This window comes from Acanthochromis polyacanthus, chromosome 22 (genome assembly GCF_021347895.1).
Source record: "Acanthochromis polyacanthus isolate Apoly-LR-REF ecotype Palm Island chromosome 22, KAUST_Apoly_ChrSc, whole genome shotgun sequence".
Taxonomy (NCBI): domain Eukaryota; kingdom Metazoa; phylum Chordata; class Actinopteri; family Pomacentridae; genus Acanthochromis; species Acanthochromis polyacanthus.
This window is the reverse complement of record NC_067134.1, coordinates 3,769,578-3,784,775: the sequence shown is the minus strand read 5'-3', so window position 1 is coordinate 3,784,775 and position 15,198 is coordinate 3,769,578. Positions and strand designations below refer to the sequence as shown.

At 43.0% G+C, this 15,198-nt stretch overlaps 3 protein-coding genes across 7 annotated transcripts in view; 1 reads left to right on the top strand and 2 right to left on the bottom strand.

Moving 5' to 3' along the window:
• The window catches only part of LOC127531938 (NACHT, LRR and PYD domains-containing protein 12-like), a 452,657-nt gene that overhangs the window by 153,469 nt on the left and 283,990 nt on the right, over positions 1-15,198 (bottom strand). The window contains exon 12 of the mRNA XM_051942410.1: positions 332-505. Coding sequence (XP_051798370.1) covers positions 332-505 — 174 coding nt within the window. The remainder of the gene's footprint in view (positions 1-331; positions 506-15,198) is intronic.
• Positions 1-15,198, top strand: part of LOC127531982 (zinc finger protein 883-like) — a 111,123-nt gene that overhangs the window by 16,915 nt on the left and 79,010 nt on the right. The gene's annotated exons all lie outside the window — the stretch shown is intronic.
• Positions 1-15,198, bottom strand: part of LOC127531990 (zinc finger protein OZF-like) — a 176,752-nt gene that overhangs the window by 88,909 nt on the left and 72,645 nt on the right. The window lies entirely within an intron of this gene.

The window sequence follows — 15,198 nt, the reverse complement described above, 5'->3', positions numbered from 1 at the left end:
AAGTGTGAACATGAAATGTTTGTTCTGGTGTTTCCTTTACATCAATGTCTATCTGAAATATTCTGTTTTGTAAAACAGTGGAAACTAAAACAGAACCTGGAACCAAGACTTCACAGGTTCTTACAGGTTCTGGTTCTGTCATGCAGGTTCCAGGTTGTTCAGTCCCTGTAGTGGAAGAGGCCTCATTAAGAGAAACTAGTGCGAAAGGTCAGTAACACAACTGATCTGAGTCATACAAATACAGAAAACCTCCCACCTCAGCTGTTCTGCTCATCATTAATAAAAACACATTTTAAATGGTCATCAGTTGAACAGGTTGATGAGTCCTAACCTGAGAACTTCCAGTTTACAGTGTGGACTCTCCAGTCCAGCAGAAAGACTCTCCACTCCTGAATCCTGCAGGTTGTTATCACTCAGGTCCAGCTCTGTCACACTGGAGGACTGGGAGCTGAGGACTGAGGACAGAGCTCCACAGCTTCTCTCTGACAGATTACAGCCACTCAGTCTGAAGAGACAAAAAGCAGATTATACTGATGAAACAGCAGCAAAATGAAAAAGGATCTTCAGTCTCCAGCTACTTACACAACTTTCTTGGAGGCTTTGACCACTGGCAGCAGCCTCAGAAGAACCTCCTCTGAAGCAGAGTATTTCTTCAGGTCAAACACGTCCAGATGTTCTCCTGATGACAGTAAGATGAAGACCAGAGCTGACCACTGAGCAGGAGACAGTTCATCTGTGGACAGACGTCCTGATCTCAGGGAATGTTGGACCTCCTCCACTAGAGAAACATCATTCAGTTCATTCAGACAGTGGAACAGATTGATGCTTCTCTCTACAGACACATTTTCATTGAGCTTCTCCTTGATGTACCACACTGTTTCCTGATTGGTCTGTGAGCTACTTTCTGTCTGCATCAGCAGGCCTCGTAGGAGATTTTGATTGGTCGGCAGCGACAGACCCAGGAGGAAGCGCAGAAACAAATCCAGGTGTCCGTTTGGACTCTGTAAGGCCTTGTCCACAGCTCTCTGGTAGAAACCTGTTATAGGGTCAGACCACCAGAAATGTCTGTCCATACGTCTGTACCTGAGAGTGTCTGTCTGCACTTGAGAATGTGTTGTTTGTTGTTCTTCTTCAAGCAGGTTGATTCCAGAGTAGATGAAGGTCTGATGGACATGAAGAGCAGCCAGAAACTCCTGAACGCTCAGATGGACGAAGCAGAACACCTTGTCTTCCTGTTTCCGTCTTCGCTCTTCTTTGAAGATTTCTGTGAACACTCCTGAGTACAATGATGCTTCACTCACATCGATGCCACTTTCTCTCAGATCTTTCTCATAGAAGATCAGGTTGCCCTTTTGCAGCTGTTCAAAAGCCAGTTTAGCTAATGACTTAATGGACTGAACGCACGTCTCTGGACCGTACTTTTCTTTTGTGTGATCAATCTGAAATCTTAGAAATTCTGAGTACATCCCAGTCAGGGTTCTGGGCAGATCTCCTCCCTCTCTGGTTTCCAGCAGCTCCTCCAGAACTGTAGCAGTGATCCAGCAGAACACTGGGATGTGGCACATGATGTGGAGGCTTTGTGACTTCTTTATGTGGGAGATGATGCTGCTGGTCTGCTCCTTGAATCTCTTCCTGAAGTACTCCTCCTTCTGTGGGTCGGTGAACCCTCTGACCTCTGTTGTAGTGTTGACAAGGTTGTGAGGAATCTGATTGGCTGCTGCAGGTCGTGTGGTTATCCAGAGGCGAGCTGAGCGCAACAGTTTTCCACTGATAAGTTCCCTCAGCAGGATTTCTATTTTAGTTGACTTTGTTACGTCCACAGAGGGAATGCTGTTGACACGAAAGTCCAGATGAAGGCGACTCTCATCCAGTCCATCAAACACAAACAGCAGTTTGAATCTGCTCTTCTTGTAGCTGCTGGTTCCTGATGACTGCAGAGCTGTAAAGATGTAATTCAGAGCCTCCACTGTGACGTCTTTAGTTTCTGGGATACAGAAATGAATGAGCTCTGCCAAACCAAAGTCTTTTCCCTGCAGTGAATTCAGAGCACGGAAAGTGAACGGGAAAATAAGATGCACGTCTTGATTGTTTTTTTCTTCGGACCAGTCCAACACAAACTTGTGCACGAGGAATGTTTTTCCAATCCCTGCAATTCCATTGGTCAGCACTGTTCTGATGGGTATGTCTTTTCCAGAAGGATGCTTGAAAATGTCTCTGGGTTGGATCTGTGTCTCTGTGTCTGATGGCTTCCACACCTTGTCAATCTGTAGGACCTCATGCTGTGTGTTGACGTGCACGTCCCGGCCAGCTGTGATGTACAGCTCTGTGTAGATATCAACCAGAAGCTGCTCATCTGCTGCCCACCCCTCTGTTGTAACCCGAAACGTGTCCTGGAAGTTTGACTGAAGCTTCTGTTGGTAATATCTGATGGGACGTGGTTCTGGTACTGGAACAGTCTGATCTGTGTCAAACATGAAGGGAACAGTCTGAGATGTGTGTCTACAGAAACCTCTGCTGTTGTTAGAAAAAGTAAACACAAGCGACTACAAAGAGGCTGGACTTTTAATTGGTCACCTAAAACATCTGAGGCTAATAAAAAGATGGGTATGCGTGTGTGAGATTTTTCTAAATTTATTCCTGAGAGTTTCAGTCGAACCTCTACACATGATGTAGCTGATCATTTGAAGGAAAGTGACCGAAAAACTGACTGAAAGGGCAACTCAACTAAAGGGCTGCCCAGATGGTTAACTATGGAGGCAGTCAGAAGGTAGGTGGATTTCCTTAAATACAGACTAAGCTGTTCTTAGAGTTCCGATTAGAGCAAGACCCTTTAGACAATAGAACCTAAAAATCAGAGAGCTGGACCAGCAGCCCTGTTCTGGGCCTTTATCAAAGTACACTACCAGTCAAAACTTATAGAACACCCTAATTTTTACAGTTTTTCCAATGAGTAATTTGAAATTGTACAATAGTGGTGAACTGCCAAAACTGAAAAATAATGTACATTTCAATCTTACACAAAAAGGCCTTTTTCAGGGAACAGAAATGGGTTGATAACTGAAAGCTGTTCTGCAGCAATGGAGGTTGAACAAGCCTTAAAAGTTGTTGCTCCTAAATCCTACAGGTGTCACAACTTTTCTAGATTCCTTCCAACCCCCTCTGTCTGCATAAAGTAGAGTTGGAACACGCCGTGGAACCCTCCACAGCATTATTAGAACAGCATTGTGCTGCAAAAAGTAGTGTGTTGCTATTAAAAAGGAGAGGGAAAGGCACTTAACAATAGAAGAGAGACAGACCATCAGAACACTTAAAATGTAGGTCTTTCCTACAGAGAAACTGAAGACAGTCAAGGTGTCAGTGAGTACAGTTTTCTTCACCATCAAAAGGATCCCAGAAACTAGCTTAAAATGGACACCAGTTAAGAAAATTAGATTTGAGGATCACCAGCCAGGGCTGCACAGTGGACTAAGTGGTTAGTACTTTTGCCTTGCAGCAAGAACATCCCTGGTTCAAATCCCGGGGTGGGCCTGGGATCTTTCTGCATGGAGTTTGCATGTTCTCCCTGTACATGTGTGGGTTTTCTCTGGGCACTCCAGCTTCCTCCCACAGTCCAAAAATATGCTTAGGTTAATTAATTATTCTAAATTGCCTGTAGGTGTGAATGTGAGTGTGATTGTGTGTCTGTATATGTAGCCCTGTGACAGACTGGTGACCTGTCCAGGGTGTCCCCTGCCTTCGCCTGAGTCAGCTGAGATATGCTCCAGCGACCCTAGTGAGGATAAAGCGGTGTATAGAGAATGGATGGATCACCAGCCACAAAACTGACCGTTTTGCTGCAGCTACACTACAACCTGCTGCCTCATGCAACTCCACAGACAACCACTGTTCTATGTTGTACAAAACAACCTGCTTAAACTCAGCTTCCATTTCAGGCATGATAACTGCTGCCATCTTTCTTTACAGACCAAAGAATCCATCAGTTTTACCTTCAGTCTGAGGAAGAGGAGGCTGAGTCTGAGAGGAGGAAGGTTCTCTGTTCTCTGAAGGTTCTCCAACATCACTGACATGCACTGACAGACAGACGTCACATGTTATATTCTCCACTGCTTACTGCTTTCATTTATTTCAGCTACAACAGACTTAGAAGGGACTTTATGTTGACATTTATTGATGAGTTTATGGTGTTGATTAACTCTGGTTTTCTCATACCAAACTGCTCCTTCAAAGTAAAACCTAATGTTCCTCTGACATTAGTCTGTCATATCCAGACAATTCTGAAGAACAGAGTGTTCTGGCTTCACTTCATCATCATTCTGGTATAGAGGGAAGAATGTCTGTCTTTTTAAAGCAGCCACAGTCATCCAGGGTGGAGCTAAGCCCAGGATGCAGCAACAGTGTCCCCTTAAAATAGTCAGCCAACATGGCTGCCTTATTGCTCCATCCAAACCCTCTGAGGACTTGACATTTCCAGTGTGGTAGGTCACTGGGAGGTTGTTGATGGTTTAAAAGTATAACGTAATGTTACATAGTACTACATGCTAACATGCCAGATGGTACGCACAGAAAAAGATGTAGTACATATTATGTTAAATGCACTATCTCAGAAATCCCCGGATGTCCTACAGCATTCAAACTGATTTTGTAGAATGCAAAATGTTTTTCTGGCCGTTCTGACCCACATTCTATAAACAGTCATAGCACTTAACAGTGTGTCGTGGAAATAGAAATAAGTTTGAGCAGCTGAGACTCACAGTCAGATGACACCACATTACTACAGACTGGGATAGTCAGAGTTTAAGGCTCCATATTATCAAGTAGGATGTTCTAATTGTATGAACACTGCAGGACACAGTGAATACTTTGTGTTAGATGTATTTAAAAGTAAAGGTTTGTGGTTTGGAATGCAGCTGTCTCTGTCCTTACTGAGAGCTGATTGGTCAGCTTCCCTCTGGTTGTAAACTGCAGGACCACTCCCAGCTAAACAGAATGAATGAAGAATCTTCAGAAACTGTCTGATCGCCTCATAATTTGGTGAGAACAGGTGAGGACATGCTTTGTTTCCACAGAAGGTCAGCTCATACAGAACTAATTTTGGCATTATATCAAGGTTTAAACAGCAGGGGGCAGCATTCAGTCAGTAGGGTTGATCAGTAGATTTTACCATAGACTGTATATATAGTGGACGTAGCATCTGGCTCCAGAATTGAAGCCAACCCGGAAGTGTCAAAAACTTGCAATATCATGCTGTCCACTAGGGTTGGCTCCAAAAAGCTTTTGCTCCATAGACCCCAATTCATTTTTGGAAAAAATAAAATTTGATAGACTGATTTTCTATAGCTCAGGATTTTTTCCTGTTAGTTTTCATGGTCAAAATGAGAGATCAGGTGGCCGATCTTAAAATCAATCAATACTGAATTTTAAATAAATCGTTAAAGTTGGCGGAGCCAGGGGGCGTGGCTAAACTTGATAGACAGCAACAGAAGCCTCTGCGGTAAAATGTGGGCGGGATAAGAGAGTCCTCAGCCAATCCTGCCCCTATTTGCTCTACCGGTCCAGTCTGTTTGATGACGCTTTTTACGTCACTGGCTCCAAAAAATCCAAAACGGCGACCAGGAAGTAGCAAAATCCAGGCTTCATTTTCTCGGCGTTGAAACCAACAGGTGACGTCACGGTTAGTTTACGCCTGGATTTTACAGAGGAACTGACCTTAATGTGGACTCAGGAAAAACTGACAGACCCTGAACTCTATCAAACTGTAGCAGAACCTGAACTCTATCAGACTGTAGCAACTAGGCATGGGCCGGTATGAGATTCTGACGGTATGATAACCTTAGGCAAAAATATCACGGTTTCACGGTATTATGATTGCAGCTCTAAAATGTGTACTTTGAATGTCTGTATTTTTTTTTTAAAACAAGGAAAAAACGTTTCAATTGAACAGTCTTATATTTTTAAACAATATATAGAACATGATGGACATTAGAAAATATGTATTTAAAATAAATGACTGAATGACTAAATGATTGCTGAATTGTGGGCTGAGCTTCAGCTTTTGAGGTGGATGCCCTGTTGCTGCCAGAGCTGCTGCTGTCCTAAAAATAAGACATACAAAATAAAACATTACACGTGCGTCTCTCTTCTTCACGTCATGTTAGAGAGTAAACTCGCTGCTGTTATCCATCTTAGCAATAAAGATTGATGAAAGAAAAAAGTTGTGGATAACTTTTTTTTTTTTTTTACTAAGGCAGATATGGTAACTAGCATGCTAAGATAAAACCTTAGCAAGCTAGTTACCATATCTGCCTCAGTTAAAATATAAAAAAGTTACTAAAAGACAGAGATGAGTTTTGCACGTCGGGCGACCTTCTTCCTCCAAGCCGTGGCCGTCTGGCTTTTTACGGTAGCCGAAGTATTCCCAAACAGCTGACTTAGTCCGCTTGGACGGCGGAAAAAGTTCCGGGGGCTCGCCTCCTTCAGCCATCACACAGCCTGCAGAGCTGCCTGCTTGTCACTCACAACCAGGCGTAAACTAACCGTGACGTCACCCGTTGGTTTCAACGCCGAGAAAATGAAGCCCGGATTTTGCTACTTCCTGGTCGCCGTTTTGGATTTTTTTGGAGCCAGTGACGTAAAAAGCGTCATCAAACAGACTGGACCGGAGAGCAACTTGGGGCAGGATTGGCTGAGAACTCTCTTATCCCGCCCACGTTTTACCGCAGAGGCTTCTGTTGCTGTCTATCAAGTATAGCCACGCCCCCTGGCTCCGCCAACTTTAACGATTTATTTAAAATTCAGTATTGATTGATTTAAAGATCGGCCACCTGATCTCTCATTTTGACCATGAAAACTAACGGGAAAAAATCCTGAGCCGTAGAAAATCAGTCTATCAAATTTTATTTTTTCCAAAAATGAATTGGGGTCTATGGAGAGAAAGCTTTTTGAAGCCAGCCCTAGCGGGCGGTGTGATATTGCAAGTTTTTGACACTTCCGGGTTGGCTTCAATTCTGGAGCCAGATGCTACGCCCATTACATATACAGTCTATGCTCACAACAAACGCAGGTGAGCGGGGGGAGGGGCGCTTTAGGCTGCAGCTTCACACAGCGTGAGGGACCTCTACTTTCTCCCTGATGAGACGTCACATTAAAAAAACGCTCATACCGCAGGAAAGGTATGACGGAAAATTTTAGTGGTTTTGAAACCTTGACTTTTTCATACCGTGGTATACCTTAAAACCGGTAACCGGCCCATGCCTAGTAGCAGCACCTTCATGCATCTTTCAGACTGTAATGATATCATGTTGTTCTTGTCTTGTGACTGACCTTCTGGTTCTGAGCTGCTGGCAGGAAACCTCTGCAGAAGATCATTCCTGGAGATCTTCTCTAAAACCACCCTGGTCATCTGCACAGCTTTCTGAAGTCCATAAGTCTGTACCATCACAGTCACAGTTTTACACCTGTCTGATGTCTGTAGTTGACACTTTGTGATGGCTGGGAGACCTTGAACAAGGTTGGGCTGCTGCAGGAACCACAGGAATGTACGCAGCTCCTCATCATCCAGATCATCCAGGATGTTTTTGAGGTCCTCTGACGTCATTGTGGCTCCCTGATAAAGTCAAAGAAAATATCAGCAGTTAATGAACAGTTGTGTTGTTGGTGTGGTGGAGGTTGTTGTGTAGCAGCAGGACTGCAGTTAATCCTACAAGACAATAAAAGTTTAGAACTCACAAACAAGGAGTTGACTTGGCTGCCATCTTGTTTCATCATTAATGCCAAATGATGATCCATCACATAATGACAAAATCGAGACTCAAAACTGCAAGAATGGTTAAAAAAAGAGACAAATTCAGACACAAAACGGTAAAAATGAGAATACAGAATGAAAACAATGAGACAAATTAAGACACAAAACAACATAAATGGGACAACATACATGGAAAAAAATAAACAAATTATAACAGAAATGATAACAACAACACAAAATTATTAAAATTAGACAACATATAAAAACTCGAAAAATGAGACAGATTATGACTCAAAATGACAGAAAGGAGAAAAAATGACCCAAAATGAAAAAATGGCACAAATTAAAACACAAAAGGGTAAAAAAAAAACAAAAAAAACTAATAAAGACACAAAACTACAGAAGTGAGACTAATTATGGCACAAAAAGACAAAAATGAGACAAACTGAGGCCAAAAGTATAGAAAAAAACATCTTCAAGACACTTTCTGACAGCAACATTGAGGAGAACCAGCAGGTGGCGCTCACTGCTGTCTGTTAAATATTACTCATGGAAGTCACTCTGAGTCTGCAGTCACTGGGCCACAACACAAAGATGATCCCACATTATTACACTTTGACCAACAGAGGCTCTAAATAAACATGAACTCTGATCCTTCGCAGAACAAGTCCAGGACCAGAGTCAGACCGGAGTCCAGGATCAGAGTCAGACCGGAGTCAGTCACACTGGAGTCCAGGATCAGAGCCTCATATCAGATTTTATAGTTTTACACTGAGCCTGTTCAGAGTCCAGACCAAATGGTAAATGGTTGTATTTATATAGCGCTTTTATCCAAAGTGCTTTACATGATATGTCACATTTACCCATTCACACACTGATGGCAGGAGCTGCCACGCAAGGTGCTAACTCCAAGCCATCAGGGGTTCAGTGTCTCACTCAGGTACACCTCGACACGAGCACGACAGGCCGAGGATTGAACCGGCAACCTTCCAGCTACAAGACGGCCACTCTACCCACTGAGCCATGCCCGCCCCTAATTGCCCCTAATTGTTAGACCAAACACTGACTACTACTAAACAGCTCATTACTGCACTAAATGTCTCTCATGGACTCCACATACATTTCATTCTTCAACTTTTCAACCAAACACAAACTTCTGTGAGGATTCTTCTCACCACATTCTCCTGACAGTAATAAAAGCTGTTCTCTTGGATTTCTTTCTGCTCTATTTCACTATTGATCAGTGTTTTCACTCTCTTTCTGTCCTTTTATACAGACACTTGATCAGCTGATTTCTACGCAGAAGCAGCAAACTGATGCTGATTTCAATGAGACTTGATGCCAAATGAAGGTCGAAGCATGAAACAGCTTTGAGGTCTGGACTACCAAGCAGGATCTGAGCTCATGGAGGAACTTCAGCTTTAACTCTGGTTTTCAGGACTTTTCAGGACACCGGTTTGCTTCTTAGCAGGTCCATCACCATGATAACTGATGCTGAACCAGATAACAGATAAACTAAAACACCTCCTACAGACCAATCAGCTCTCTGGAAACATCTCTATCCTTCCTGAAGACAGTGCCGACCCGTGACCAAAAATACCGAGGAAGCCAGTGTGAACAACAAATTAGATTCGGTGTTTTAACTGTTATTTTCATGTAAACAAATCAGCCTACTGTTACAGTACTTTTATTCTACCGACTTCTCATTCATTTCAGTGGAAAAAAAAAGAGGTTAAGTGCTCCAGGAGTTGTTCAGGGAGCCGGTAGACCGGTCAAATAGGAGACATGGCCAGCAGAAGCCGGTAAAAGCTTGGCACTTCCCATTAGCCACTTGTTTCTGGCATAGTTAGCTTCACAAAAAGAGCGAGCTTTTCCATTAGCTCTACACTTAGTTAGATTGAGCTTTGGAGTTGGCCTACCGTCCCTTTTGACTTGTAGTTGAACTTCAAAAGGAAGTTTTGTGAAGTCATTTTTTACAAGAAACTCAAGGTCCCTGTCACCATCCATTCTCTGGCTAGCTTGATGACTATACTTGCTGTGTGGGCTTGCTGGCACCTGGTGGGACAGCTGCATTAGTGTGGGTATTGTTCATCACAGTTTGTGATTGGTTGGAAGCCAGATTTGATCTGGCCTCCCTTATGTTTTTTTTAATGATGCATCGACCATTAAGCGATGAGCCTTGCTTCAATCTGATTGGCTAATACGGGCTGTTTTTTTCTCTAAAGGATGCAAGGCGAAGCTGGCAGACAGACAGCGCAGAGGGCATGAGAGACGTAGTGTAATGCACAAAAAGAGCTTGACAAGAGGGGCGCTGTTTTGCTCCTCACAAAGCAGAAATGCCTGATGTAGTGTTTTGACAACAAGGAATGACAAAAATATAAAACATAGCATGCATAGTGGTGAAGATTATTTATATTTTTTCTTTCTTGCATATTTTTTGGGGAAGCCAGGCTTCCCTTGGCCTCCGTGAAAAACCGCCACTGCCTGAAGATGCTGCAGAGCTCAGTGTGCCGATAGTGAGACGAGAAGATCAGAGTTTTTACAGCTGCAAGTGATTTCAGAGACATTTCATAGTTCTGTATGTCTTTGTAGAGGCATAGAATCCTAAAACAGGAAGTGATGAAACATTGAAACCTTTCAGCTGATTGTTGATTGATCAGATTTACTGATTTACAGATTTACTGATCGGATCAATGATAGCTTTCATTGGCTCTTTGCTCCAATGACTGTAACATTAGACTTGTGTATAATTACATTAATTTGTTTAATTTAGTTGATTATTTTGGTATTAATTTATGGTGTTCCTCATGTAACCTGTGTGGTTTTTACTCACTGTGTTGTCTCTTGTGAAATAAAGCGATTCTCAGGACCAGGTCTGTTCTCTGAATCACTTTTATTTTCAGGCCATGCAGGTTACGACTCTGTTTGAATAAAAAATAAATCATACATGATCTGGTGTGCTCTTAGCGGTGAATCTCCTCTCTCTGACCTCTGTGGTGATGAAGTCCTTTGAGCGCCTTGTGATTCCTCACCTAAAAGCCGTCACAGACCCTCTTCTAGACCCCCTGCAGTTCGCCTACAGAGCCAACAGGTCGGTGGATGACGCCGTCAACCTGGCTCTCCACTTCATTCTGCGGCACCTGGACTCAGCAGGAACCTACACCAGGATCCTGTTTGTGGATTTCAGTTCTGCTTTTATTACAGTCATCCCTGCCCTGCTCCAGGACAAGCTCCTCCAGCTGAGTGTGCCTGCCTCCAGATGGATCACAGACTTTCTGTCTGACAGGAAGCAGCATGTGAAGCTGGGGAAGCAAGTCTCCGAGACAAGGACCAACAGCACGGGCTCCCCCCAAGGCTGTGTTCTTTCCCCAGCTGCACCTCCAGGCACCAGTCCGTCAAACTCCTGAAGCTTGCAGATGACACCACCCTCAATGGACTCATCTCTGATGGGGATCAGCTTACAGACGGGAGGTAGACAACCTGGTGACCTGGTGTAGCTGGAACAACCTAGAGCTCAACACCCAGAAGACAGTGGAGATGGTGGTGGACTTCAGGAGGAACACAGCCCCCCCCTGCTCCCATCAAGCTCTCTGACTCCACAGTGCTCACCGCGGAGTCTTTCTGCTTTTTGGGATCCATCATCTCCTAGGACCTGAAGTGGGAGACGAACATCACCTTCATAACCAAGAAGGCACAGCAGAGGATGTACTTCCTGAGACAGCTGAAGAAGTTCAACCTGCCAAAGACTATGATGGTGCACTTCTACACGGCCATCATATAGTCCATCCTCTCCTCCTCCATCACCGTCTGGTACCCTACAGCCACTGCTCAGGACAAGAGCAGGCTGCAGCGCTTCATCCGCTCTGCTGAGAAGGTGATTGGATGTAACCTGCCATCTCTCCAGGATCTGTACACCTCTAGGCTTTTAAGGCGTGCAACCAAGATCCTGGCTGACCCCTCTCACCCTGGACACAAACTTTTTGAAACCCTCAGGCAAGAGGCTGCGGTCCATCAGGACTAAAACCTCCCCCCACAAGAACAGCTTCTTCCCCTCTGCTGCATCACTGATAAACACTGCCCGTGCCACTGCAAATCAGCTCTGTTGACCGTATTAACTACTACTGCGTAGTAACTGCACATACCTTGTGTATTTAACCATATTTCTTACATCTCCTTACTTACTATTTTATTTTACTTATCTGTACTTGCACCAAGAGCACCAGAGAAAATTCCTTGTAAGTGTAAAAACCTACTTGGCAATAAAAACCTATGCTGATTCTGATTCTGGTTCTGATTCTGATATAAAAATATACATGTACAAAAACATAAAACATAACCAATGTCTGACAGAAGAAACAACAATGCAACATCCATTCATCCATTCTCTATACACCACTTTGTCCTCACTAGGGTCATGGGGGATGCTGGAGCCTATCCCAGCTGACTCGGGTGAAGGCAGGGGACACCCTGGACAGGTCGCCAGTCTGTCACAGGGCTACATATACAGACACACAATCACACCTACGGACAATTTAGAGTAACCAGTTAACCTCAGCATATTTTTGGACTGTGGGAGGAAGCCGGAGTACCCGGAGAAAACCCACACATGCACAGGGAGAACATGCAAACTCCATGCAGAAAGATCCCAGGCCCACCCCGGGATTTGAACCAGGGATGTTCTTGCTGTAAGGCGAAAGTACTAACCACTTAGTCCACTGTGCAGCCCTATTTTAAACAAATCTTGAAAAATTTTGAATGAATTTCAAACTAATTCCAGATCACGTTCAGACCATTTGAAGTCATTTTGGACAAATTTTGAGTCATTCTGTAACTTTTTATCTCACTTTGGAGTAGTTTTGAGTTATTTTGGACCAACTCAGGACTCATCTGTGAATCTTCTTCCACTTCCTGGCTTTTCAGTTCTTGTGTTCTTGGTCTCATTGGTCAGGTTCTTCTTGAAGCCTTGGAGGACGTTCTTGGTTTGTCTTCCAGCTGTTGGTTGGTCTGTATTTCTGCAGAGTGAATCTAACTGCTGAAGGAATGCATCTGGACTTCCTGTTTATGTGGTTACAGCTGCAGCCTTCCTGTCTGAGTTTCCTGTGTTTGTTTCTTTGTTTTAGTCGTTTTTATCTCTGAAGAACTTTCTAATGTGCTACTTTATAAAGACACGAAGCACGGAAACTAAAATTGTGTCTTTAAATGAAAAGCAGGACCTTCATTAGTGGATCACTGGAACCAAAATGAGCCAAAACTCAACATTTCTTCTATATTTTTATGGAACCAATCAGTTTTCAGGTTTTAATGTCTTTTTTAGGATGTGTTTAGTTTTCTGGCTGTGACTGAACTAAAAGAAATTACACTTGAAGACCTCAGAGGGATTCTTAATGCAGGATTCAAGTTCAAATCATTTCCATCCTACAACTGTTGAACTGAAGTTCTGCTGAAAAGAACAACTCATGTTTAGAACTGCCTGACAAACACAAATGATATTTACTGATAAAACATTGATTTCAGCATCAGTTTGAGAACTCCTGCTGGTTGGAAACACCCCAACATGTCTGAAGATTTGCTTTTAGGGAAAAAGATTTATTTAATATTTTAATTGTGCTACAACAGTGTTGTTTTTGAGTTAAAATACGATGAATGATTCAATCAATGTTATGTTCTATAGATATATAAAAGATAAAAACCAGTTTAAAGTGTATTTTACTCACCTTCAGATGGAGAAAAGGAGCTGCGACATGAAGACAGTAAGAGCAGAACTATTTTTTGAGGAAAAGGAAGGGTCATGACATCAGTGTTGTCAGGGCAACGAAGCAGGAAACAGATTTCTACCTTATCAGACAACACCACTTCCTTCATTCGGACGCCTGCCTCTGGATCTGGACTTCTTAGAGTTCACTCACACACAAGAACTTGTGATTTTAAAGGCTTCATCCAACCAGTAGAAGTTTGCCCAGCTATTTGAAATCCACAGCTACACCATCTTATCAGCTCAGAAAAAGAAAACAGGAATCAGGACATTGAAACTGTGCACTTTGAGAGAGGAGCAGCTGGGAGACAAAGAATGGTCACATCCCCAGACCAGCTTTACAACTTACTGGAACTTCAGATGTCTGTCCATGTGTACATCATGGTATCTGTGAAATATTAGCTCAGTATGTCAGATACTTTCTGAGAGTTTTTTTCAGTGGACTGTAGACCCAATTTCACTAGTTCTTTTCCTCACGTTTAAATTTGAGGCTGTTTGAATATCAATATCTCAAGAACAATTCTCGTTAAATCCTGAAACTTTCACTTGTTTGTCTTGCTAACATCAGCAGATCAGATTGCTGTTAAATACTGCAGTGGAAAAAAGCTTATTGATTGTTGTTTTGTAATATTTCAAAGGGTTTTCATTCCTTTCACCAGTGAGAAAATAAAATCAGTCCAGTCCAGTGATAATAATAAACTTTATTTATAAAGCGCTTTACAAGTAACTCAAAGTTCATTTTAACTCCTGCTTTAATGCTGTGATGGCAGATATTGCTCACCAGAAATATTCTGAACTTCAGATACATTAAATGTCCACCAGAAAAACGCAGACTTGAGCCCGATAAGTTGTCTAGTGAGTTGGGAGAACAGGTAGGGAAGGGAATCCAACTGAGCACTTAGTTTAGTCAGTCAAGTCAAACTAACTAGAGAACTCCATCTTACAAATCCTGTGTGGGAAGTGCAAATAGAGACCAGGATGGAGCACAGTTTGAAAAGACGGCTAGTCCTTGAAATGAAGCTGTGGGGTTTCTGCCCTTCACTTCCTCTACACAGAGTTCTTGGTACAATCTCCCATCCAGTCCAGAGTTTCACCTGGTTGGTCAGTTCAGATGAAGTGGATTCAATAAATGGATAGAACAAATGAAATGATCAAAACAATCCAGCTTCAATAATCACCAAATAAAAGAGCACCTACAGCACTTCTAGTCTCCACTAAATAAAGACTAGTTTAACCCTGGAGACATAACATGAATGAAGAATTCAGTGGCCTGGAAAAGCTGAACTCCTCGTCTGTGGCACCATCCTGGATCCACGGTTCAAAGAGGTTGGCTTTAGCAATCCAAAGGCTGACAGGGAGTGTTCTAGCCTTATTGAAGAGTCAACAGAAGATGTTCCTCTGGAGAATTCATCATCATCTACCAGTGAAAAGAACTACAACTTGTGGGCTTTGCTGGACAGAATGCAGAGTCCCAGCACCACACCAGCTGTAGTGGAGATCCAGAGGTTTGTATTTGGAGTACTGCTGAAATTAATGATGGCAAAACAGTGTTTTGGTACGTACCGAAACCCCGGTGGAACTTGTGATTCGAAACGCTGTTCTGAGGTCTGTATCAGAAGGAAGTCTTGCCTCTCTGAGTGTCTTGTACTGAGCGTTGATTTTGGATTGAGAACTTAAAATGGATGGTGGTGGAAAGCGTCCCAGA